Source organism: Acinonyx jubatus, chromosome D3, assembly GCF_027475565.1.
Source record: "Acinonyx jubatus isolate Ajub_Pintada_27869175 chromosome D3, VMU_Ajub_asm_v1.0, whole genome shotgun sequence".
In the NCBI taxonomy this organism is placed as follows: Eukaryota; Metazoa; Chordata; class Mammalia; order Carnivora; family Felidae; genus Acinonyx; species Acinonyx jubatus.
Genome location: NC_069392.1, coordinates 75,137,927 through 75,164,081, shown reverse-complemented (window position 1 = coordinate 75,164,081; position 26,155 = coordinate 75,137,927). Strand labels below are relative to the sequence as shown.

Sequence of the window (26,155 nt, the reverse complement as noted above, 5' to 3'; positions counted from 1 at the left end):
TGTACCGCTCCTTGGAGCTCTCTTTGTTAGACTGGATGCTGCCTGATTCATGAGTCGTTTAGTAAGACCAATTACCTCTCCAAATTTACTCCGTTGAATTGTCATTTAACGCCTCCAAAGGAAAAAAAAAATGTAAATGATAAATCTAGTTAATGACAGGCATGCTGAAGGAATTGGGGGGGGGGGAGACAACGGTCCCTGCAATTTACTTGGCAGGGCTCCAATAATCACCATGAATTAAAGGATCGGTAGAGAGGACTAGGGTAAGGCAAAGAGTGAAATGCAGCAGCAGAACTATGGGGTGGGGGTACCGTTGTTCACCAGAAAACTCTTTCAACTTTTCTGAATGTTTTCATAACAAAATGTGGGAGGGGGAAAAAAGTTGCGCTTTGGGACTCAAGGCTGACGGTCCTTAGTACTAAGGAAAATGGCATTGCCACGCTCTGACAAGAGGCAGATTTTTGTTCATTTTGATAAAAATTCATTTATTGTGAGATAGAAAAAGCACGAGTGGGAGAGGGGCAGAGAGGGAGAGAGAGAATCCCAAGCAGGCTCCACGCTCAGCAAGGACTCCGACGTGGGGCTCGATCCCATGAACCGTGAGCCCGTGACCTGGGCTGTATCGAGAGCCGGACGCTCAAAATGACGGAGACATCTAGGCACCCCGGTTTTTGTCCGCTCTTAAAGCTTCTCTAATCCAGAGCTAAATCTAGACGATTCATAGCTTGTACCTTTGGCTTGTATCGTTATTCAGTCTCCCCAAGGCCAAGCAGGACTGAAAATGGTTAATATCTGAATTCTGGGAACTCTGTGTACCACGTCCATGGCAGGATAATACTTAGAAATTGCCCCAAAGTATACCACCCCTTTAATCAGAGGGATGTGCCTCTCACACATGGCTGTCTTCAGTGCTTCATCTATTTGATGTGGGAAACAAAGGCAAAATAAGACATTGAATTGCCTTACAGCTTACAGCCCACGGACGTGTTCTTGAGGCAGGCCATGACCTTCCTCTGCGAACTCAATTGCCTTGATGTTAATTCTTTGCTAGAGGCAAAAGGCAGTCTCAGCTTAACATTATCCCCACCTCCAGGATCCTGTTAAGTCTTACCATATAAAAATTCCTCGGTCTCTACCCCCCCACTCGTAAGATATAGGTCAGTGATCAACTCCAAGCATATGGCCCCCTGATATACATCATGATGAAGGTTCTACTAGACAGTAGCAGATGACCCAGGCCCTTCAGGGTCCTGGGAACTTTGCTTCCAAAATTCCCGAGACTTACCCTCTCCCTAGCCCCCTCCCAACTTGAAGGTATACAAACCCGCCACCCATCACAACCCCAGGGCAGCTCTTTCTGCCCAGGGGTCCCCATGTGCTAATAAAACCACCTTTTTGCACCGAAGAGGTCTCAAGAATTCTTCGACCGTTTGCTCTGAACCCCAAATCTCCACATCACGTCCGTCTTGGTGTGCTTTCTGTGTGCCGTGTCCCACACCCCTTCCAAGCTAACTTGTCTGCAAGCCAGCTGCGCCCTCAGGGGGGAAACAAAGGCTCTCCTCAAACACTGGGGTGCGGTGAGGCAAAGCAGAAAAGCTTTGGGAGAAAACCGGTGCCCTCCTCTCCTGCCACTCTGGCCCCAAACGCCGGTCTCTGTCACTCTGTACCCTGTTCTAATAGGGAGCAAAGTGCCCAGGCGGCAGAACTGGCGATGGGGGCCTCATCCATGCGTGAAAACGGCAAGTTTGCTGGGCACCTGGCTGAGAGTGGGGTCAGGTCAGAACAGGCAGCTCACACTTCAAGAAGTCACTTAGGTGGACACATCTCCCGTGGGGCTCTGCAGAGGGGCGGGCTGGCGGAATTCACCTTTTTTCCTGGTCTGGCCTGAGACAGTGCCACAAAGAGAAGCTTCCTTCTCACGAAGTCCCCACCCGTGGGCGTCCCCCAGGTCGTGACAGGGCCCTGCAATCTACTAACCAAGGAGACTGGGTCTTCAGTAAATTCCCCAGCGAGATGTTTTCCCGTCCAAGTCCCATAAAGACCTGAGGTCCGCCGCCTGAGTTCTGTGGGAGCCTACCACTTGGTGTTCTCTCCGAGGTGAGGGATCTGCAGGTGGTTTTTGCGCTCTTACATCCGGGGACCATTGGCCGTGGCCCCTTCAGAGGCAAACCTCGGGAATGAGAACTCTCGGATCCCCGCGCTGGGCACCGACGCTCCTACTGGGGGCTTTTACCGTGACCGAGGGGCTCAGATCGCTCCTGGGCTTTGGCGGAGGTCAAGAGCTTATTAACCGAGCAACCGTGTAAAGGATACACGAGAACTTTTCTTTATTCCACCCCTTGTCTTTTTGTCTAAGAAAGAACATCCGCAAGTTTGGAGCTGTGCCCCCCACCGGCACCTCCCTCCCTTGCCTGTGTGCATCCGGCCGGAGGAGGCAGGCCTGCCCAGCAAGGTGCCATCTGCTGCTAAACTGAAAAAGGACTAAATTATGTCCTGCTTGGATGTTACCTCCCGGCAGTCCCTGAGGGGACAGGCGAGGGCCATCAAGAGGGGGCTTTTGCTCTAAAAAGGAAACTTTTTTTTTTTTAATTTTGAAAGAAAACGTTTTTAATGCTGACAGACACTAAAGGTTTAGAAAAAAATACAATAAAAAGGAAACGTTTCTGAGGAGGCTACCGTTTTAACCGGGAACTGACAGGAAATCTGGAATCTGATAGCCTCTTTCTTCTGAGAACCTCTCTGGGCTTCATTACTGAGTCTTATTAACTCACATTAAATTGAGAGTTGGTTGCTTAAAACCCAGAGGTAAAAATATGTCTTGCTAGGGACGGACTCCTATGAATTATGCAAGTGTAAAGTCACTAATTCTCAAATTTAATAACAAGATGACAGATGGCTCAGAACAGATGCGCATTCCAGCGAGTGTAAGCCTTGTGCTTTGGGCAGATTTTAATGATTTTTTAAAGGTGTGGGGCTTTGAGGGATATTAAGGGAAAGAACGTCCTATAAATCTGCAGGCATTTAAAACCCCTGAAACAATTAAGACAATGCATTCACCAAGAAGCTTCAAATCAAATCAGACAACCCGTAATACTCGGTGTAGAAAAACGTTCCAGCTTCCATAATTCTTTATTAAATATTTGACAAGTTGTATCACTTCTTTACAACGACTTCATTTTGTCACATTTCTCTTTTGCTGTCAGGAAAACAATCTACGATTTCTCTTCAGATCTCTTAAGAAAAATGAAAAGCAAAAAGGATTTGTACTTAAAACTTTTCCTGTATCAAATTCAACCATATTTTAAAGCGATTCTGATTGTGAAAAGGAGCGTTATCCGTAAGTTGTCTTTAAAAAATCTCCCAGTAGTTTGGCTTTTAGTCACTGTATCAAATAGTACTTGGTTTTGTATTAGGAGGTGGGGTTTATAATAGAAAGTTATGAAACATTGAGAATTCATTTGGAATGCTTGAAACTCTTTTCACCTTAAAAGTCACTGTTGTTTTCATGTTTCATTTGGTAATAAATCCTGAATTAGGGAATGACAGCATATTAGCATCATTTTCCTGGGGTGCTCTCAGGCTCCGAGGGTCAGAAATCTCAGGACACGGCTTGGAGAAAACTGTAGAAGGACTAAGCTCTCACTCCCTTTCGAAACCAGATTGCTCAAGAAAGGTGTAAAAATGCTATACAAATATATACATATATATTTGGACAGCATACGTACGTACGTATGTATATACATATCACATAAGTAGTAGTAAAGGAAAAACAAAGTCACGCGAAGTTAACATGAAGGAAACCGTGACAATCTAGGTGAAATCAGTCTGAGTAAGAGGGCAAGCTGGCTTATACAGGAACACAGATGTCTGCAGACACAGGGTTATGGTCATCAGAAAGGCTTTCAATGCTCTGACACAAGGTTGGGATGCAATACACAGAGGTCTGTCGCCAATGTCGTTAGATTCCCATCGATACTCGGAAACGTGAAACCGACAAACAACAAGACACGCACCTTAAACATGCGCTGCTTTGCGCGTAACGCCTTTCACAAAGGACAGATGTCTAGGGAGAAGTTTTACTGGAAAATTTCATACAAACAGAAAGCGATCCTCTCCTGAAATAAAACAGTATACAAGCTCACGTCCTAATGCTATAGCATTGTTTCTGACACACTGAAAGCACGCCGGGGTGGGGATGTGTGTATGCAAGTGTATATACACTATTCATTAAGGCTTAGATAAATTAAAAAAAGTGGTCCAAAGTATATCACATTTTCTTCCCAGTTTTAAAATCTAAAGTACAAAGTGGAGTTTATCAGGAGTTTTAAAAACGCATCTCAGACCTGAAATTGGCAGTTTTGACATGACTTCTCAGGATGTACCCCAAAGCCTGAATGAGACAGAGGTAGTGCTCAGATCTCCTGGGGGCCAGGAAGGGAGCAGGCCAGACAGTTACTCTGCACAGCAGCACCCCCTAGTGACGAGGCAGGAAATGACACCGGGCAGCGGTGACCTCTCCCTGTCAGGACACCGGCGTGGAGTCAGCAGAAAGGAAAGTGGGTGCCTAGCGCAGTGGGGAGGGGCTTGGGAATTGACGAACCCACGCTGTCTATAGATTTTGAAAGTTCGGAAGGGAGATACAAGACTTACGAAAATGCTCGAGTCGGGTGTTAAACAATTAGTAACTGTTGGGGCAATCAGTAACTTGCTGCACATGAACGTGGCTTTCAAGAGAGCCGATCTGGATCTGGCAAGATCAAACAGCAATGGTACACGCTGTCTATTTAACAACGTGAGATGTAGCAAGTGGTTCAAATATTTTGCAAAATCATTTCTCCGAATCTGTCACTGCATCCTTATGTGGGAGGAATAACCCATGTCAGACGCTTTGGAGCATCTGTCATCTGACCATCAGGAATAGCTCATGTTCGACCAAAGGGCCTTGTAAACAAAAATTAAAGAAGCATCTTACATTCTTGTGATCTGGTACAGAATATAGAAAAGTCAATAACGGAAAATGCGTTAGAGCGGAATACAACTTTGAAACAGACAACTGCCTCACTGTCTCCTGTTCCAGAGGCAGCGGTGGAAAAACAGCGCACTATGGGAAGCCAATCCAGACTTTCCAAATTCGCCTTCAGGCCAACAAGGGACGGGGATCGAAATCCTGTAGTTGTGATAACTCATGTCCATCATGCAGTTGCCCTGGAACCAGCCTCTTAACCTTGTGGCAAAATGACCCATAATAATGGTACCTTCTTCAGGAAACTTAAAACAAGCCAGACCCGGGGAATTTTTAAGAGAACGGGGGGGGGGGGGGGGGGGCGGCGATGGAGACCTTGGACTTGGGAGAAGGGCCACTGCTAGGGGTAACAGGAAGAGATGGCCCACCCTCCCCGCCAGGCCTGTGGGTTCCAACGGTGCGTTTTCTTAACCACCACCTGTGACTCTGTCCTGGAGGCACGGGACAGTGGTTGTCAGGACTTGGAGAAAACAAGATCTAGGACTGTTTTAGACAGAGTGAAGCAGCAAGAACTGCTGAGATTGAGGGAACCTCATGTGTGGATTAAAAGCAAAACAAAAGAAAAACAAACCCCAAACCCAGCACTGTTCAGCCGTTACTGCAATCCAATATTTAGTGGTAGGTGAACTGAATGCGTCATTCAAGTATTCAAAGGGGTCCAGTTCGATAATTCTTATCTGCTCCTGGTACAGGAAGTAGCTTAGGATGGGCTTTTCTTTCACATTCCTAACACTTTGCCTAATTTGCATTTACTAAATATTCTGATTTTTTGAGTATACAGTTTGCAAAATGACAGAATCCCAGTTCTTCAACTAGAATCGTAGGCTTTCTCCCCTATAATGACATGATCACTCTCAGAATCCATCCAAGCACTGGCTTTGGCGTGAGCCTAACAAGAAAGCCCTCTGGACAGTGAGGGGTTACACAAAGGGGTTTTTTTTGCCATGGGACACTAGTTATAATTGACTGAAGGGGGGGAAAAAATCCCACAAGTACGTAAAAATAATAAGCAATGTTGTTTTTTCTGATTACTCGACATCTAAGCTCTCTGATCACTGTTGGGTATTTTGAAATCAATAGGAAAGGGGAGCCAACCCTCAGCTCTGCAGAAATCCTTCTTCTCTCAGACACCTCTGACCTCTGCACCTCTATAGGCAGTTCATTTATAACCACAAACGTTCCTGGTCTCTCACGAGCCACCCCGAGCTGGGGAACAATGAATTCCTTACACCAAAAGGTCCTTCTTCCGTAACAAACGGGGAGGCCCTGAAACCACAATTTTCTGTCTTTATCTACGAGTGGCAAGGGATCACATCTCTAGAGTCCCCCCACTCGCGAAAGGACAGCAGGGCTGAACTGCCACGCTGCCTCAGGCTTTCTCTCAAAACACCACGGAATCCCGCAACGAACGCTCACAAGTGCCAAAGGATCCCGACGGCGCCGAACCCTCCCCCTGGGCACCGCCAGCTGCGCAGCGCGACCGCGGGGGTCAAGTCAGAGAGCTCCCGCTCACTTTTAATCCAGCACAGAACAGACACAACTCAGGCGGCACACAGTATTGAAGCATGCAACATGTCCTAGGTGACAAAACCCGGTTAGGCGGAGTGTGCATTAAAATAATCTTGGTAGTTGAGTAGAAATCACAAAACAATTGGTGAGGACAGGTGTGTAGGCTCAGCTTTACATCCAGGTTTTATACACCAGCAGCCAGGTTCACAATTGATAGATATTGCACCAGAAAGATGTGTGCAGGGAGAAGAAATCATCATCACATTTAATGTCTATGATTTAAAAACAACAACAACCCATCAACAAAACCAGATAGGACCCCCAGGGAGAACATAAAGTGCCTTCGGAACTGGTGCCGTTAGAGCAAAAACTGGTTATTTAGCGACCGCTAGCAAACGCGTACAAACGGGACACGACACAGATCTGGTTTCCACGGTTTCAAATCAAGCGAGTGTCGAGGCCCATTCAAATGTCTCTACGACAAACAGCAAAGAGTTTGGAAAAGGTAACAGAAGAATGGCTGTACAGCATCATGGAGGGTTAAGTAATTTCTCTAATGAGAAAGGATAGTCCGACCCTGCCTCCAATGTGTTCTAGCACACGGAATTACTTCTAAGGAATAACGGTGTGGTTCCTTCCTTCAAGTCAACACCAAATTTGTCATGCTATGTTACAATTCTCTCAGCCTGGAGCTATTACGCTAAATTTGCACGCACACACACAATGTAATATCCAGTTTGTTTTCCATTCTCTCAGAGTATGGAGAAAAGTAGCATTACGTCTAATGTTATATTTTAAATTCTCTCAAAGTACTTGTCCGTAGGTATCTGGACAAAAAAAAAAAAAACGAAAAAAAACACAACACAACAACAGTCTTTCAATTCTAATAACATAGGGAGTGGGGGGGGTGTCAAAGTACTTCAAAAATAAAAATGTCACTGACATTAAACCTGGTATGAAATTCAAATACAAAAAAAATATGCTCACTTTTCCAAGTACACGAGACATCTTTAATTGTAATGAAATAAAATCTGAAAATCGGTCTAAATCATTTTAAAAAGTAAACATGAGTTGTAATACTATACCTGTAGAGTGATTAATCCCATTCATTGTCATTATAAAGTATGTAAAATATTTATTAAGGGCTTTGCCTACAGAGGCACAACATAAATAGAATAAGTCCTCCTGAAATGTTATTAGTATACACATCAACCAGTTGATAATTCGTGGTGGAAAATGCAGGAACGCGACCTGGGTCCGGGCTCCCACGTCTGAACCTGGGCAAGTCGCGGGTGGAGGCCCCGCCCCGGGAGCCAGGCCGCCGTGTGCGGCCGCTCTTCCGCCTCGGTCTCTGCAAAGTCAGGTGTTGGGCAAATGCAAAAGTGCAAGCAGGACTCGCTCGATGAACAACCACCCCGAGGAGCGGGGAGCTTAATCCACCCCCTCGAATCCTTGAGCGTTTTCCACGGCCATGAGCAGTTTCTCTCGTAAATCTTCGAAGGTCTCATACGGAGGTAAGTCAAGGCGATTAAAGCTGCAAAAGTAACAGAAAGAACAGGTAAAAAGGCATCCTTCTTGCCCTGCAGTCACAACGGCATTTCCTAGGTTCGCCTAAGGAGGCATCTGGTACCTGAGCAAGAGCGTGCAGAGGTCTTCACCAACAATTCTGAGTATCAACAATAAATGCCAGCAATGGGGGTGCCTGTCGGTTAAGTGTCTGACTTCGGCTCAGGTCACGATCTCACAGTTCGTGGGTTCGAGCCTCGTGTTGTGCTCTGTGCTGACAGCTCGGAGCCTGAAGCCTGCTTCGGATTCTGTGTCTCCCTCCCTCTCTGCCCCCCACCTCCCTGCTTGTGCTTGCTTTCTCTCAGAAATAAATAAACTTAAAAAAAAAAAAAAAAAAAGGCCAGCAATGAAATCGTCCACGCCAAAGAGGCTGCAGAATCCACGGGGGAGAGTAAGGAATTTCTAGGGTCACTGACATCCGTGCCAAGTTCCAAACCCTCGAACACAAAGAACTGACCTGTTGGGGATGAACCAAAACCAAGGCTGAGTCTATTTCGAATGCTCTCGCTTATTCTTATTCTACGCTAGCTCCCAAGCTAAGTGCTTTTCCTGGTGGTAACTCAGGTTGTTTTCATCACGGGCCTCTGAGGCGGGTAATGGGTTCTCTAGATTCAGGTCCTGGAGCAGAGAGGAAACGTCAAGGGGCCCGAGCTCTCATTCCCAGGAAACCAGGCCGCTGGCATCTCCAGAATTCCAACGCTAAGCTGCCTGCTCAAAGCAAGGGCAAGCAACCGACATCTGGAGTGGAAAGCCGCATTTACAGCAAGCCTCCAAATATCTAGAGGCTTCAGCCTGGCGACAGGGAAGCCTGCAGACAAACAGTGGCCTCCGTGGGCGATGAGGCACACCCATCTATGAGAACGGGTTCAGATACTGGCTCTGCGATTTGACCTTGGGCGAGTTGCCTTACTCTGAATGCTTTTACTCTGAATGCCTTACTCTGTCTGCTTTTTCTGTGAAACGGGGAAACTGCTCTCAGGATGCCAGGAAGGTCAAACGAGAGAACACATGTAAGGTGTTCCACACACCAAGCAAGTGCCCAAAGATGGCGACCATGGTTCTCTGTCACTCGCCTCTCACTGAATGCCTGCATGGGGCACAAGGCGTTAGAATCGACACCCGTGGGGGTGCCGTGCTGACACGTACCGGTCATGAAAATGGCCACATGCACTTGCCAAGGCTAGTGATGGTTGGAGTAAGAGTGAGTGAATGTGCAGCATGGTAGTCACCATCGTTAAGTACTCTTGGTCTACTACCTCAGTGAATGCTAGCAATCACCCCTATTCTAGAAAAGAGGAACGGAGGCACAGAGAGGTTAGGTAACTTGCCCAAGGTCACGCAGTAAGTGGGAAAACCAGGACTGTGCCCCAGGCTGGCTCCAACACCTGGCTCAGACCACTGTGCCGCCCCAGCATTGAAAACCCCCTCCTGGCACTGACCTATGATTCCAAACATGAACAGCACGAGTCCTTATGTTTCAAAAACTAACAGTTATCAGCAGCCATTAGAAGCGGACACACATCCACGGTGGGCCCTTTAGAGACCCTTAACATGTTTCACAAGACCCACCGAGCACTCAGACTTTTAAGTCGCTAAACACCAAAGTTACAGCAGAGGACAACACGAGGCTTCTCAAACTGGACGTCTCAGAAACCCAGGAATCCTGAAGACTAAGTCCAAAAGGGTTTTCAGTTTGGTAATGGTCTCAAACGTTACCTTACCAGCTGTCACCACAGAGTTCCACGTTTGCAGACTGCACTTAGAAACAGCCTGTCAGAGAGGCGCCCGGGTGGATCCGTCGGTTGGTTAAGTGTCTGACTTCAGCTCAGGTCATGACCTCACGGTTCGTGGGTTTGGGCCCCATGTCGGGCTCTGTGCTGACAGCTCGGAGACTGAAGCTCTTTCGGATTCTGTGCCTCCCTCTCTCGCTGCCCCTCCCCTGCTCACACTCTGTCTCCCTCTCAAAAATAAATATTTAAAAAAAAAAAAAAAAAAACAAACCCAAACCCCAGCCTGTCACAGAAGCTGACTTTAGTCTGACCCGCAGTTGGTCTTACACAGTCCGGGGCCTGCGATCCCTATGGGGCCTAGTGATGCGTTCTCGAGGATCTGTGACCATCTTTCTGTTGTGTATGACCGTTGCTTCCAATTATCGTGATGGTCATGGGAGTTAACGCATCTAATGTGCTCAGGACAATGCCTGGAACACAGTAAGTGCCTGGTAAGTGTCTGATGAGCCAGGAGCCTGGCTGGCTCTGACCCGCCACTAGCCAGCTGAGTGGCCTCCATATTCTCGGCGGGACCCGCTTCCTCATGTGGAGGACGTGTGGGCTGCCTGAGGTCATTTTTGGTCTCCAAAGAGTGGGTGGGTCTGTGAGTCTTTGAAAAGTATAAATATCCAAGCAGTGATCTTTGATGGGACAGTGAAATGAAGCCCTTTCAGTCATTTCATCTGAGAGGTTTATGAGCTCTCCGGGTAAATCGGGTTCTTATTCTGAAGCTTAATGGTCGATTTAACATTTTCACAAAACCTGGACGAAATCAGACCTATCTATAGCTAAACTGCACGGAGGCACTGCTGCTGTGGGCAGCCGGCCAAGTGCAGTCTGGGGGCCAGGCTGGGAGCAGAGCCACCCAGAGAAACAGGCCCACCCCGGCCCGCCGGTGCTGCCTGCAGCCTGCCCTCTTCTTCACCGGGCGGGAGTCTGAGCATCAGCAGGCCGACGCGTGTCACTTGATTTCTGGGACCCACACAGGAGCAAAGAGGCTCCGCTAAGAGCCCACTGGGCTGCTTCCCTCCCGTGGGCAGACCTCCGTCCTCCCTAGGGAAGGGCAGGGGTTTTACACTCTGTGTGCCAGGGGCTCCCGGGGAGTTCTGAAAGCCCCACAGCTCAGGCTACGCCCCAGGCCAATTACGTCCAAATCTCTGGGGGCAGGACCCTGGCATCAGATTTTCTGAAAACTTCTAAGAGGTTCCAATGCGCAGCCGATGCCGGGAACCACTGAGTTCGCAGATCGTCTCTGGGCAGCACCACGTTTCAGATGTGATCCAAGCACACGGACTCGGAAACGGAAGAAAAGGTCAACAGTAAAGACGTCTGTCCACAGGGTCACAGAGGGACGCAGGCCGGACGCTCGAGTATTTGGTTCTCTTCAGACAGTCTCCAAAGAAAGCAAACTGCAGCAATAAAGGCAGCAGATCTAATGCCGTGGTTAGTGTGCAGATCCCGATTCTGGCGGAGCTGAGTTCCAATCCTGCGCTCTGGGAGTCTGTGAGCTGTGTGACCCTGGGGCAAGCGTCCTGGCCGCTGATGGGGACGCCGGCATCCCGTGAGGCCGCCACCGAGATTCACCAGTGCCTGGCCCACACAAGACGGCTGTGCCGGTAGTTCAGCCCTTGCTCCCACCTAGCTTTACCAGCCCGTGAGCTGGGGAGTTCTGCATCAATCCCAGTGGTCCCGGGGCTCAGCGCAATGCGGCCTGCCTTCCAGACGCAGGCTATCATAACCCAGAAAACTACACTGGGCTCGGACACTGTTTGGAATCCAAGCTCCAAACCACCAATGCATTCTCCCTTGAGAATAAAAGTGGAGGATCACGGCAATCACCGCTTCGGAGAGCCACCAGCTTTAGGTGGAGTCAGCCTGCTTCCGAGGGTCGGATGGGCAAGGACCATGCTCACTGCATTCAGAGTCCCATGACTGGTACAAGCGGGGAGGCTTTCTCTCCAGCAAAGGCAAGGGAATCGAACAACCTCCCTCGGCCAATTTTCCGCAAACGCACTTGCAGGAGAATTGCCACCTAGCGGGCACGTAGAGGGCGGGGGGGGGGGGGGGTGGGGGGGGTGGGGGGGCGTTTCCCCACGATAAGCATTCCCGGGCGCCCCGCAGCCCCTGGCTCTGGAAGACCCCCTGCTGGTGAGGAGAGTAGGGCTGTGCGGCCCACCGTTTCCAGAGGGACCACCTCCACCCGCTTCCTAAGAGCAAGACACGGAAGTCTGTGGGCGAAGCCGACGCCGGGAACGTCGCGCCTGGCTTAGCAAGAGCGCCCCGAGAGCTGCTAAGTGTCATTCTTGTGCTGAGGGAGTAGGGGACCCTTCGGAGACGGCGGGGTCCCCTCCTCCCGGCCCCCGCATCCTGGAGGCTGAGGGCTGCCTCGCTCCCACCCCCGGGGGACGCGGGCCTCTGTCAGACCTCTCCGGCCTACCAGCCACCGTCGTGCTGTTGCTCAATTCCAGAGCCTTACGAGGTACAGATGGCCATGAGAGGTCTTCTAAAACGGTGTTTCTCCAGGGAATTTTAGCCCAAGTTCTGGGAATAAAAACCATCTTCAGGTTGCAGTAAAAACCCAGTCTGTCAACGGGGTCTGAGAACAGCCATGACCTTGTACGGTGGATACACGGTGCAAGGTGCGATCCGTACTTCTGGAGTACTGAGGAAGGATGGGGTCTGGGGGCGACGCCCAGCAGCTCGGGGGTGTGGATTGGAGAAGGAACGCCCCCCAGCATGGGGGGGGCGGGGCCTGGGGACAGAGGTACCTTCAGGGGGGTGGGGATTGGAAGAGGAAACCCGCCCCCCAGCGTGGGGAGCAGTTAACCCTTTATGAGCCAAACACACCGGGTCCGTTCAGACCATGGTTTGAGCTTTACCAGCCATTATTCTAGAAGCTACACTTTGTCCGCTATCCATGGGCAGGCAACACGGCACTCTGCAACCTCCAGCCCTGCATCGGCCCCACCTAAGCGTTTCAAACACGATTTGTGGACAACTGGGTGTTTTTGTCACTCACCACGTGTGAGCTCTGGGCAGTTTTTCAGGACTCCCCCATTGCTCTATTGTAAACAGCTGAGGACCATTGGAACCTAGGCGAAAAAAGAGAAATAAACGCTAAGCGTGCTCAAGGCAGGAGAGCAAAGCTGAGGTGGGGCCTGAAGGAAACGGAAGGAGGTGGGCGAGCGTCGTGCAGGAGACGGAAACACCGTCCTGGCTCCGGGCAGCACTGAAGCCCTGCTGTCGGGAGATACAGGGGCCTGCACAGCCTCGCACAGACCCTGCACCTCCTTCAGAATGGAGGGGCACCGAGTTTCACAGCAAGCCCCAGTGCAGCCGGCTGCAGCCTTTCAGCGGAGCCTGGAAAGCTTACACTTAAGGCACTGGGTGGGGGGTGGGGGGGGTGTGAACTCCAACCTTAAAGCAGAGCAGAAAGAGTGATTTCCTAACATCTATATAGTAAGTTCCAAGGGATTCTGTCTCCTGGAGGTAAGCAGTCCTTCAAGATACACCAAGAAACGAAACGAAAGAGAGAGAAAAATGGGGCGCCTGGGTGGCTCAGTTGAGTGTCTGACACTTGATTTTTGGCTCAGGTCATGATCTCAGTCATGGAATTGAGCCCTGCACTGATGGCATGGAGCCTACTTGGGATTCTCTCTCTCCCTCTCTCTCTCTCTCTCTCTCTCTCTCTGCCCCTCCCCCACTTGCATGCTCAGTCTCTCTCTCAAAATAAGCTTTAGAAAAAACCAAACACAGACAGACCAACTCTTTTCTGTACTAAACCCAAAGCCCTCTCCCCACGAGTCCTTTGACGGGACCTACGGGGGACACACTCTGGGAGGCAGGGCCGTGCGGGGCCGCCGCGGAAGCCTGGCTGCAAAGTCCCAGGAGGTGAACTGAACCCTTCGGTGCCCCGCTCACCATAAAGTTCGGCGAACCCATTCATGGGTACTCGCGACGTCCCCGTGACAAACTGCAGTAGCCGGATCCGCTTCTCCGCGTCCATGAGCAGCACGGCCTGGGAACGGAGGCAGAAGGTCGTTACACTGTGTGGGGCACCCGGCCTGGGCCGCGGTAACCCAGACAGGCCAGACGCAGTCATAAATACTGCAGCGTAAGACTGAGACCGCTGACTGAAAACAGAGTCTGTTTTTTATGGGCCCCAGAGTACCGCCTGTGTGATCTCAGAGAACGAGAGATCGCAACGTCTCTTTCTTCTTCTGCCGACAGGTCAAAATAAATGAAATAGAAAGCAAACTCTTTGGTGGCACGGAGCTCACGCTTCCCTGGGCGAGGCGTGCCAGCCCCGCCGCGGGCTGATCACACACCCCCAGTGTTCGAGAAGCGCCAACATCAGGAGGCCAGGTTAGGAGGGGAGATTTCAGACCCAGACAAATCCTCTAAAGGTAACGTTTTAGAAAAAGAAAGGACAGCAGAGGCCGGGTCAGGCCTCTAGAAAAACCCGGGTATGCTACGCATCTGAATTATGACAAGAATTGTGTAGACAGGTGGACTGGGCTTTGAAGATCCTGCTTTTAAATTTTTCTCTCTCTTCAATTGGTTGAGCATCTGACTCAGGTCACGAGTCTGGTTTAGGCTCAGGTCATGATCCCAGGGATCATGAAATTACAACAAGTTTTGGGGTTTCTTATTTCTGGAAGGAAATATACAAGCTTTCCCCCCCCTGAAACTCTTCTTTAGAAGGCAGTTTATGGTCTCTTGCCTGGACTTAACTCACTCCTATTTTGCTTCTCTCCTCAGCTACAGAAAAAGCAAATGTTGGCCCTAAGATAGTACATCAAATTTCATTTGCATCCTTGACTGAAGGATATAAAATATCAAAATATTTGTTGGAATTTACCAAGAGAGGGGAAAATGATTTTTTAACCAAAAATGACATCTTGGCACAATCTCAAAGCATGCTTTGCCCGGAGAAGCTTCCCATTCTCATTATACTTTGGTGGACCAGTTCTGACCCTCGAATCCAATTACCGACTTCATTGTACTCAGTGGGTTCCTCACATAAAGCCGCTTCAGTCAGGCGGTCAAGGAAGGACAAAGTGCTTCGACGAGGATGGACCGAGTGCAGGATAACTGCTCACCAGAGTGATGGAAACACAGCAGGAAGGGCTGCTTTCTCCCCCCAGTGGCCCAAGTGCCAACAGAGTCTTGGGTTGCAGAAGCAGGACCACGGGAAGGCAGCACAGAGCCCTCAGGCCCAAGCCAGGCTGGGGAGAGGGACCGCCCCAGCAGCCACGGCCTTACCTTCCAGAACCACTGAATGACAGGGTGGTTTGGGCAATAGCCATTCTTATAGATAGAATGTTGTCTCCAGTCGTTCACGTCCACGTCGCCAAGGCCGCACATCAGCAACTAGGAGAGAGAAGGACCTGATGTGAATGGGCACATGTGAAGGCCCAAGAAATCACCCACGGAGGAATGGCCTTTTCTCAACACCAGCACTTTGTCATGGGTAAAGCAGTACGGTACGCCAGGGGCTCTTAAAAACAGATGACGGGGACAACATTCTCCTCCACCTCAGGTAAGAGGCAGCGTGGGCAAGGAGAGGGACCCAGTTCTAATGTGTGTTCAGGCCACAGCCACTCACGGTGCAAATGCCACTCCACATCTGTCTGTTGCCCACCCCTCTAATCTGAGCTGGGTGTTCAGATTTTCTCGGGCTCCGTTTACAGCTGCTCATTACTCCAGCCGTTTTCCCTTCGGAGAGGTTATGTGTCTCGATATCTGAAATGTCTCCCAACCCACAGGAGAACTAGTGCTTTATGGCAGCCAGAGCCCCGCTCAGTCGGCTTGCTGACCAGAGCTGTGTGCATGCGGACCTGTCCTAATGTAGTGACCGGGGCAGTGACTGGGGCTTAGGGCTCGTCTTACTACCCGACCCCCCCCAGCAGGAAGGATTCCTGGGCACAAGAGCACACGACGCTCCTGCAGAGGCACCAAAGAAAAACAGAAGGAGAACTAAACCAGACGCCTGAGAACGGATCGTAGGCGTGACCGTGCCCAAACCTTGTTGGGTAAATGTGGGAGGTCATGAATTGCTCCCTGCCTCAGTTTCCAGTTTCCCCACCTACTAAATGAGGGGATTACGACATATGACTCAACATCATCGGCCTTGAAGTTTCTATTTCAAGATAAAAGAACAGAAGGCTAGTCTATGAGAAATGCTTCGCTGGATGTGGTGGCCTGGACAGACCAGGGACACGGTCTCAGCAGACAGTCTTCCTCCTTCTATTGCTCTGGGCAGAACGAAGGGTGAGAGATCCCTAGTTCTCACCTAGGTCAACACACAGAAACTGAAACAATCCTGTACAAATGGCCTCCTGCTACTGCCTTGGTGTCTCCCAAAGTTCTCCCTTACTCAATGTGCACAACGTCAAGTCCACAGAGACACTGTTCCACAGCCCCTGGTGCTCGCGTCCTGGCCAAGGCCCAGTTCGGCTACCCCTGTGTGGGCAGGAGGCCCAGCCAACGGGCCGTCTCAACCTTGACTCCCTCGACAGCAATTTTCCTTACCCTGTACACCTGGCCACGAACCCAGCTCAGCTCAGCAGGCCTCTACTTGTTCCGTGTGTCCCAGAACTGCCCTCTCCTGGGTGAGGAACCGACAAGGGACTGCTTTTGCTACTCTCTCCTCTAAGGTCGACAGACACACCCCGTGAGAGACATACAGTGCAATCCATCTAAGCTCACTCCCTAAGACCTTGCGGACCAGGAAATAACATCTCATTGGTGAGGTAGTGAGGACCACTTTAAAAATACCTACTTTACAGAAAACGTTTAAAACACAAACCTCCAGCTCATTTTCATCAAAAATTTTAATCAAATCAATAGGAAGCAGTTCTGTGAATCCCTGAAAGAAAAAAAATCACCGTCAACACCTTTTTCCTTGAAAGAGACAAATTTCACAGAAAAAACAAAGCAGCCAGGAAAAACATATTCTTCGCTGGTGATTTATGTGGCAGCGATAGTATCCGTGACTGTAGTTCTGACACAAACAGCACAGTCACAATAGAAACGTCTTGAAAAGCAGGAGGACCTAGAGGGTTCGGATAGTTGAGTAATCTCAGAAACCCTTGGAAGATATGGGTTACTGGAGGCAGGCGAATTCCAGAAGCCATCTATGACAGAGCGATGAGTCAATGTGTCCTAAAACACCCAAGCCACAGATGTGCGAGAGAACATGTTTCAAAATAAGGTACAGAAGGCACAGAGAGGCGATACAAGAGGAGGCGATGTGATCTGGGACAGGAGAGAGGAGCACAGAGACTCAGCTCTGGCTCCCGGTTTGCACCGACCCCTGGAGAGCTCCAGAGCGGCCTGCTCCCTGCTCCCGGGTCTTGTGGGCAGCACCTGGTTCCTGGAAGTGGGATCCCTTGGGGCCGGGCCAGGAACCTGCCTCCTGGGTCTCTGATGTAAAGAAAGCATGAAACTCGCCGTCCTCTTGTACGTCTAACTCACCCTTTTATGCTGCAAGTCCCTGAATTTTGTGAGTGGCCTAGGGCTCTACTTGCCGCTGTAGGTGACCGAGCTGGGGCAAGCCAAGGAGGGCATCGCCTAAGGACTCCGCACTGGTTCGGTGTGCACCTGGGGCGTGTTCTCGTGTTCTCTTTACTAAAGCTGTTATCAAGGCTTAAAAGGGAATTTCGCTTTTGGTCCAAGTGAACCGGTTTTTTAAAAAAACGATGAACCCCCCTCCCCCCCCCACTAGGGGCTCGGGAGCACCGCTGACATGACGGATTTGGATCTGAGGAGTGCCTGCTTCACCCTCTAACAGGGTGAACGCTGGCCCAAGACGGCTTGGTGTTAAGATAGAAACCCAGCCTAAGTGAAGGTGTTTTACGTGTGCCTGGGTGGAAGTCTGTGAGGAATTCAGGCAGAGGCATAACAGGAGAACATCCATGAAAAGAAAGGGTGGCCACGGGGCGAGCCGCGCAGGCCTGACCTTTCTGCCGCGCATCCCCACTCCCTCACCATCTTGCGGTGTGCAAACAGTGCCCCCGCGCCACCCCACGGAGGACAGCCATCCTCTCTCAGGCGAGGATGGACGGCGCAAGACTTACCTCCAAGAAGGCGTTCATTTGCTTCTGGACCCTGTTCACAAACCTCCACTGGATGACTAAGCTGCAGGAGAAATGGGACAATTTGCATCCACCCTCGTCACCACGGGGCACACATTTGTTTCTTCACACCTTCTCACCGGGGGAGGGGAAAGTGGAGAAACCCCCTCGATGGCGGGCAAACGGGAGGGTCTAGAGCTGTGGCACAGTTGATGCATTAATTCTTTCAAGGGTGACTGGAACATGTGTGGGAAACCTAAAGCCTGAGCATTTCAAAAGTAATTTATTCCCTTCAACCAAGCCTTAGTTTACCAAAGTTGCGTATAAATGCGACTATGTGGAGAAGAGGGATAAAAAAGGCTGTGGAGTATGGATGTATATGCGCGTGGTACACGTATACACACATGAACTCACATATACACACATCCACGTATACATAAGCATGTACATATATTTTCATTTTATTTTTTTGTTTTAAGAGAGGGAGAGAGAGAGCACGCGTGCGCATGCAAGTGAGCGGGGGCAGAGAGAGAGGGAATCCCACACAGGCTCCGCACTGTCAGCACAGGGTCCGACGTGGGACTTGAACTCACGAACCTCGAGATCATGACCTGAGCCAAAGTCGGAAGCTTAACCGACTGGGTCACCCAGGCGCCCCAACATGTACGTTATGTTTTTAAAAGGAGTACTCAGTACGACGTACCTCGTGAGACAGTTCACTCTGGAAGCGCTAGCCAGTGTACTGGTTTTCAATGACACATAACTTACCAGCAAAATGACTTACACTAACCCTTTAATACCAAAATTTGGAGGCTTAATGATAAGACCTCCTTAAATAACAGAAATCCACTGAAACCATCTTCTCTGTGACAATGTTTAGTGCACAGCAGAATTTACTGTTAGGTGAATCCACTTTAGATTCCGGCTCAAGTCCTGGAAATAGCACGAGGACCTTATCGGAAAGGCTCTCCCCTACCAGATGGTACCCTGGCAACCCTGGGCCGTCGAGGCCCAGCCCCACTACACAGCCACTGCTTGGCCACATCAGGCTTCCCCGCACCTGCTGTACGCATCAGCCCGAGAGCCTTCGTGCACTGGGGGAACCCATGTGTCAGGGGGCAGGTGGAGATTTTAACCATCCTGTCTTTTCCCACCAAATTTGAAACTTAAAAAGAACTGCAAAGGATGATGTACAACATGCATGACAATGTCCACACCCTCAGACATCTGACCCCAATCCCCTTCAGGGCAGTGTTTTAAAAAACCCATTCAAAGCCTGTACCTTCAAATGAAGACAATGGCATCCGCCAAGGTGTCACCCTGCCTGAGACTGTTCGAGTTTGGAATAAGTGTGCCAATTAATGTGAACAGGTAAGGACCGGAGTATCTTACTTCTAGTTTTTTTGTTTGTTTGTGTTTTTGTTTTTTTAAATTAAGCGCAGCAAGCTTTTAGCTTGTGAGAAGTCTGCTACTTAATAGTGCATGGTCTGTCAGGGTCTCTAGGCAGAGGCTCCGACACTCTCCGTTTCTTGCTAATTAGGAAGGACAGGTTTTTCTTTGCAGAGGACGCTAAAAGATGCCAAGACTCTTGACCAATTCTCCAAGTTCAAGTCCTCTGACCGACAATTACGCTGAGAAGAGAGGAGGGAACCGGCTTGACGTAATGGAGTCCTGAATGCAGGTACGGGGCTCAGGCCACGGCTGCAACCGGCAAGAACCAGAAACTAGGACCCGGGAACCAAACACCGGTCGGTTGCACCGACCCTCTTCCCTGCTCTGGGGCCAGCAAGGAGGATCCTGGACTTGTGTGCCTGAGGCAGACACATGCACCAAAGAGGGAAATGTAACGTGCCCAACAGACAAAGGCCTTCTGATGGGCAGAAATGCCCTAGGATGACTTAACAGCTGGATTTCCAAAGGACTGAACACTGTGTGCCACCAACTGAGGCTGAGATTAGGTTAAGAAAATTACAGCTATCAGAAACAATTCATTATGTTTGCACGTATGAATTTTCCTACCCATTTTAACTATGTTCTTACATTTTTATTATGGAAATGAGGTCGAGAGAGATGCAATATTTTATTTCTGGTTGCTCCTAATTTTACCCCACTGGCTGTTGACACCACGGTTCATCACTGCAAATCTCAATTTTAGACCACATACCCACGTACTCCCATAGCGTGTCTGCTGTATTACTCAATACCGTATACTTTTTTCTCCTTTTGTGACTCCTTTATACAAGGCAGCTCACTGAAGTCATGATACAAGTCAAACTTTCCACCCTATAATTTGACTTCCCATTAGCCCAAGCCAGAAAGGAACTCATATTGTTGAAAAGTATGTCCCCGACACGCATGAGCTGTTCTGGCAAGGGACACGAACCAAATATGCCATTCAATTTAATAAAAAGAAGAGACTGTAAATATGTGTATACGTACTCAATATATTCCCTTTTGTTTTCATTTGTTACCATTATTTCTGACCCATTGGGCTTCAGATCCACTTGATAGGTCTGTAATTGCAAAGATAAAACAATGATCACCATCGTGAAATTATTCTGCACATTACTAATAACGTCTTACTATAAAAGAAGATAAGCAAAATTCATTTGGAAACATCTCCCAGCAAACGGGCTCTGTGTACAAGAGATTATCTAATGAGGCTTTTATATTGTTGAGATGTTACACATTTAAAGATGTTATCATCAAAGGTGAATTATTTTGCGGTTATTTATGAGTTTTAATTGTTCTCGTACATGACCAACAATGGAGAAGAGCAACATTTTTCATCTGCTATCATTCATTTATCAAGAAATTAATTAATTACATTTAACAGAAATGACAGGGTACGCTTATCAAGACTACAGAGATCCAAGTTCGAATGCACTTTGTTTCTGAGAATTCGGTTTTACAATCGTAAGAAAAGATGCATGGAGTTTCTTTCAAAAAGGCAAAGCACAGGGCCTTAAAAAAATAAAAGCAGCTTCAGAAGCAAGGTTGAGGGATGGACTTCCCTGCTGTTCTGAGAGGCCTTGGCCTTCTGTGTGCATCCAGACACATCCTCGCCCACTGCCTGGGCAGGCTCCCTCCCGCAGGGCCACCCGGGATTTTAAAGCAAAGCAGCTGAAAGCAAGCGTGGCCTTTTCTGCACTTCATGCCGGCCCTAACTCAACATCATGGTGTATAAAGCACTGACTAGCAGAAACCAAGGGAGGAGGGGACTTACTATTTTATAAATAAAATGCTTACTCTTATAAAAATTTTAGGGGGAGGGGAAGGAAAAAAAATACCACCCCCAAGTCCCATATTCAACGACAGCTACATTGATGTTTTGCTGGGATCCCTTTCTGCCTCTCCCCCCTCCATGCATAACTGGCTATTTCTGAGAATGAGCCAAGCCTGCGGAAAGGGTTTTCCGGAGTTAAGTTTCCAGGTCACATCCATCACAAGGGATAGATTCCAATCTGTAATGAAATCTTCTGCTTTGGCGGAGGTCCACCATCAGTGAGGCCTCACCTCCAGGCCACACACACCCAGGGACAGACTGAGCCTCTCTGGCCCCAAAACGCAGACCTTGTTCTCTGGATTATGCACTTGATTACTGCTCTTGGTCATGATGAGATAGCTTTTTCAGTCAAAGCACGTTGGTCATCCATTTTCCTCTTTTTTCTACTTCTCTTTCTTCAGGGAGGGATCTGGTTGGTGTCTCTATCACATGACTGAACTCCATTTTCTACGATGTTACTTCAGCTCTTTATTGTCCGCAATATGGATTTTGTTACTGAAGTTTGAAGTTTTCGTCAAGCTCTTCCTTACTTCCCACTTTCCCCTTCTCCACGGCCGTGGTCCTGTCTCCCTGGTTCTCCCTGCAGTTGTTTGCCCCTGTCCCGTAAGTGCCACGGCAATCCTCGAGGATGGTGGACGGTTATGCGTGGGGTTGAGATGGGCACGTTTCTTATTAGACAACCTTTTCAGTTCTTTGACCGCTCTCCAGAGGTTTGTGGACAGTATTCGTTTATCCTGCTGTATTTTTTAATAAGCCCCCGATGGCTTTTCTTTTCTCCATTTATTCCTCCTCGAAGACTGCACTGCTGTTCCCTTTCAGTGGCAGAGTCTCCCCATCACATTCACACCAAGCAAGTCAATACATCCAAGCCAAGCCCAGTTCTTGGGACTGAGAGGTCTTACGCACAGTTCAGCAACACTAAGGTAGAATTTTTCCGGGGGCTGCAGTTTCCAGAGAGTCCTAGAATGAGAAGATCAACCACAGGGAAAGAGAACGGGGAATGAAGAGGAGAAAAACGCCTCTGGGGCCTCCAAAAGGAACACACAGTGAGGAAAAAGAGCAGCCAGCCAGCAGGGCTGACTGGAGAGAAACAGTTCTTCCCCACCCTGCTGGTGGGAGTCTAATTACTTCAACCTTTTGGGAAGATCATTTAGCAACAGGCATCAATTTTAATGGGCACAGCATTCCCTGTCATAATACTTTTAGAATTTACACCACGGGGAAAAAATTGGTCAAATGTACAAGGTGCATACTCCCAAGATTATGATCATCATGCTGCCTGTACAGCAAAATAATGAAATAGCCTGCACGCCTAGCAATGGGGCCTGGTTAAAAAATGCACCGTCGGGGCGCCTGGGTGGCGCAGTCAGTTAAGCGTCCGACTTCAGCCAGGTCACGATCTTGCGGTCCGTGAGTTCGAGCCCCGCGTCGGGCTCTGGGCTGATGGCTCGGAGCCTGGAGCCTGTTTCCGATTCCGTGTCTCCCTCTCTCTCTGCCCCTCGCCCGTTCATGCTCTGTCTCTCTCTGTCCCAAAAATAAATAAACGTTGAAAAAAAAAAATGCACGGTCTAGGAAACGGAATTCGGTGTAGCCACTTTAATGGAATACATTGACATCTCCTGACATGGAAAGGTATCTGGGATATATTCAAAGCGTATGTATGCATCGTACAATTCCATTGTGTAAGAATAAAAAACTTTGTGTGCGTGTGCTTACAAAGAATAATTCTGGAAGAACATCAAAATTTTAATCATCAACCTTCTCCAGGTGAGAGGAACTATGGGTGATTTTTATATATAGTTATTGTAACGGTTTGATGTTTACTACTTAAATTACTATTTTATAATCAGATAAATGAATATAATCGTTGTGCAAAGGGAAAAAAAGAGAGGGATCATGCTGTCTGTGCTAAGTAAGGAGGTCAAGCAAGCAGTGAATCTGTGGGCAGCTGTCTGGTTTCGTGGTGAATTCTTTCTTTTTAATTTTTTTACTTTATTTTTTGGGGGGGAGGTGAGGGAAGGAAGGAGAGAGAGAGGTGGAGAGGGGGAGAGAGAGATAAACACGCAGAATTCAAAGTAGGCTCCAAGCTCTGAGCTGTCAGCATAGAGCCCAACGTGGGGCTTGAACCCAGGAACCATGAGATTACAACCTGAGCCAGAGTCAGATGCTCAACCGACGGAGCCACCCAGGAGCCTCTTGTGGTCGATTCTGAGGGCGGGTGTCTCTGGGAGGCAGTGAGGGTGGTTTTCGGGTCTTGCTCCCAGAGCCTGGCAATCGGCGTCTGAGCCCAGGCTTTCGGTGTTCAATCTCCGTCCTGCTTGAGCTCCTCACAGACAGCATTTTAGTGGGCAGTAGGGGCTGCTGTTACAATTCCACTTTTTAAACCGGCTTCCAAGGGCCAGACACAGACGGCTTCCTGTGGTCCAGGCACAGCGTTAGGCTCGCCACAGGGGTTATCACTAAACTATGCCAAAGAGGCACATGCCATCACCTTCATTTTCTCACCGAGCGGGGGACTCCGCAGGAAGTGGAGAGAGCGAGGGTCAAGCCTAAGTTCATCTGGCTGCGAAGCCCACACCCCGGGGGTGGCACCTGCCTGACCCTCTGCCCGTAGATTTCTCGGGCCAGCCTCCATCTCTGCCCGTACACGTCTAACCAGCGTCTCGAGCTGCTCTGTTCCCGGAGCTCCCCCCAGTTCACACTAAGTTCAGACATGGTGGCTCCAGGAGGGTAGGGACTAAATGTGCTCTTGACTACTTTCTCAGCCTTTTTTTCACGCTCGACCCCTGAAGAGCCCCTCGAGACCCCCTCCCTGCCCCTTTCTTCCCATTAAATCTTAATAAACGGATTCACAGTATACCTGTGCTATATACTGTGTGGCCTTTGGGGAGCAGGGCCACAAACCGTTGTAATGGCTGAGACTCTCTTGTTCTCTAAGAACTAGATTGTACCCCCTCCGGGGTGTTATCCCTTCAGTTGAGAATGTACACCTACCGTACGTCTGGCCCTGAAGAATTTTCCTGCAGGCCGCTGCCCATTCTGTTCCCCTCCCTCCTGCACGGCTTTGTAAGAGTCCACCCTTCCAGCGCCTCTGCAAAACAACTGGATCAGACGCTAATTTGCTGAGCAGGCCGTGAAGAATTGCTACTTGCTGCAGCTCTGAAAGAGTGACCGCTCCTGCGGGGTATGGGTGCACCTGTGTGCAGGAGCGCATGGTTTATTCTTCCTGCTTGGCACAGGAGGAGGACTGCCCAAGTACTGGAATTTGTTCAGTGGCAACATTCACAGGAGGCCCCAGAAACCAGCGGCTCCAAATTCTCGCCAGCCAGGGTGAAAAGACTGCACAGTGACGACAGCAGCTGCAGTTTCTTTCCATGAAACGACGGCTGCCACCCAGCTTTGCGGCCCGATGCTTCCAGTTGTGGAAGGAAAACACGGCGAATGGCACCGAGGACGGCCCGCCGCGTGTGCACGCCACTTGGGTGGTAACTTCTCGCCGTTGAAGAGAGTATCGTGTTTTGGCACAAGGGAGGCATGAGCTTCCTCTTGGGTTCCAATAAATGGCGACGAGCGGTGCCCAGTTTTGCAGAGGGCCGGAAGAGGGGAGAGGCCTGCACGTTGGTGGAGGCCCATGCTGGTTCAGTCGCTGTTTGGAGCATCCGCTCAGCACCAGATGCTGCGCGGGTGAGTACACAGTGGTGAGCAAAACGTACACCCAGTGCTGCCACCAGGCTGCACTCAATGCCGCCACCGAATCACACAGATAAGCTCACAGACATCCGTGCTACGTGCCAGTGGGAGACAGGGACATACTCTGAAGGATTATGGCCGGGGGTCAGGGTCGGTTCCCTTGAGGAAGGGAGGTTTGAGCTGCAGGTAGGAGGCTGTATGTTCCCAAAAGATGCAACACCATGAGCAAAGGTCCTGAGGCGAGAAGGGACCTGGTGTGCTCAAGAAGTCCAAGGAGACCAGACCCAGAGAGCATGAGGGACAGCTCTGTGATGCAAAATGCCATCTGAAGACAGAGAAAATGGGGCAAGGCCACGCAGGACTCTCATGGGGCCAATCAAAGAGCTGGATCTTTATCTTTCTGGCAGAGGAATGACATGACGATTGGTCCATCCCAAAAAGACCAGTCTGCCATTATAGGAGGCCACGCTGGAGAGAAAAGCCCAGCTAGGAGTCTACGAGATGAGACGGTAGCTTAGACGTGGGTGTTGGTGTGACGGGAAGGGAGGACAGACGGATCTGAGAAGTATTTCGGAGTTGAAATGAACAGGGCTAGGGGAGGGACTGGAAATGAGGGATGCGACCAATACGTGGCTGCTTAATTCCCTGTAAATTTCTTCCCAGAATGCAAAACAGAGAACACGAGTTCCCTGTTAATCAGGTTAGCACTCTGAAAGGGGAAGGCAGTCGTTCAACAAACAGGGCACCTGATCATTCTCCCTCTCATCTTGTGAGTCTGTTTTCATTACTGCGTTACTCCACCTGATGCAGTCCCAAAGTCAGAAGAATCTACTGCATTAGAGGAGGTCTGAGAATTGTTTTTAATGAATAACTGATATGAACTGTAATGATAACCAGAACGTTTGTTAGAAGACTACTTAAAAATCCAAACGTCTTGTGTTTGGTTTTTGTTTATTAGGTGGAAACAGTTCCAATTTACTGTAACCAAGGAAGCTTTCCCAGTGCATCTCTTTCTAACTCTGGCATAACTAATGTCTTCTGAACTGTGTTATTTAAGTTAGTCATATGGTTTTCTATAAGTGGATGTAATTTTTTTTTTTTTCAGTCGACACACAAGATTAAGTCTTTCTGGGTTCCTTACTTCTCCTCCTCCCTTCATGTGTTAAAAACGAAAGGAAGGAAGTTCCAGGATGATGATCCATGTGTTTACCCTTTGAAAATTGGCAGTTAAGAC

The 26,155-nt window shown here is 49.3% G+C and overlaps 1 protein-coding gene across 18 annotated transcripts in view; it reads right to left on the bottom strand.

Annotated features, from left to right (window-relative positions):
* Positions 1–7,528: 7,528 nt before the first annotated feature.
* The window catches only part of NEDD4L (NEDD4 like E3 ubiquitin protein ligase), a 335,178-nt gene continuing 316,551 nt past the window's right edge, over positions 7,529–26,155 (bottom strand). For all 18 annotated transcript variants that reach the window (XM_053205754.1, XM_027069058.2, XM_027069060.2 and 15 more), the window contains 7 exons: positions 20,385–20,458; positions 17,949–18,009; positions 16,679–16,738; positions 15,133–15,240; positions 13,789–13,885; positions 12,887–12,959; positions 7,529–8,066 (listed from right to left, as the gene is read on the bottom strand). In XM_053205754.1, coding sequence (XP_053061729.1) covers positions 7,964–8,066; positions 12,887–12,959; positions 13,789–13,885; positions 15,133–15,240; positions 16,679–16,738; positions 17,949–18,009; positions 20,385–20,458 — 576 coding nt within the window. In that variant the 3' untranslated portion in view covers positions 7,529–7,963. The remainder of the gene's footprint in view (positions 8,067–12,886; positions 12,960–13,788; positions 13,886–15,132; positions 15,241–16,678; positions 16,739–17,948; positions 18,010–20,384; positions 20,459–26,155) is intronic.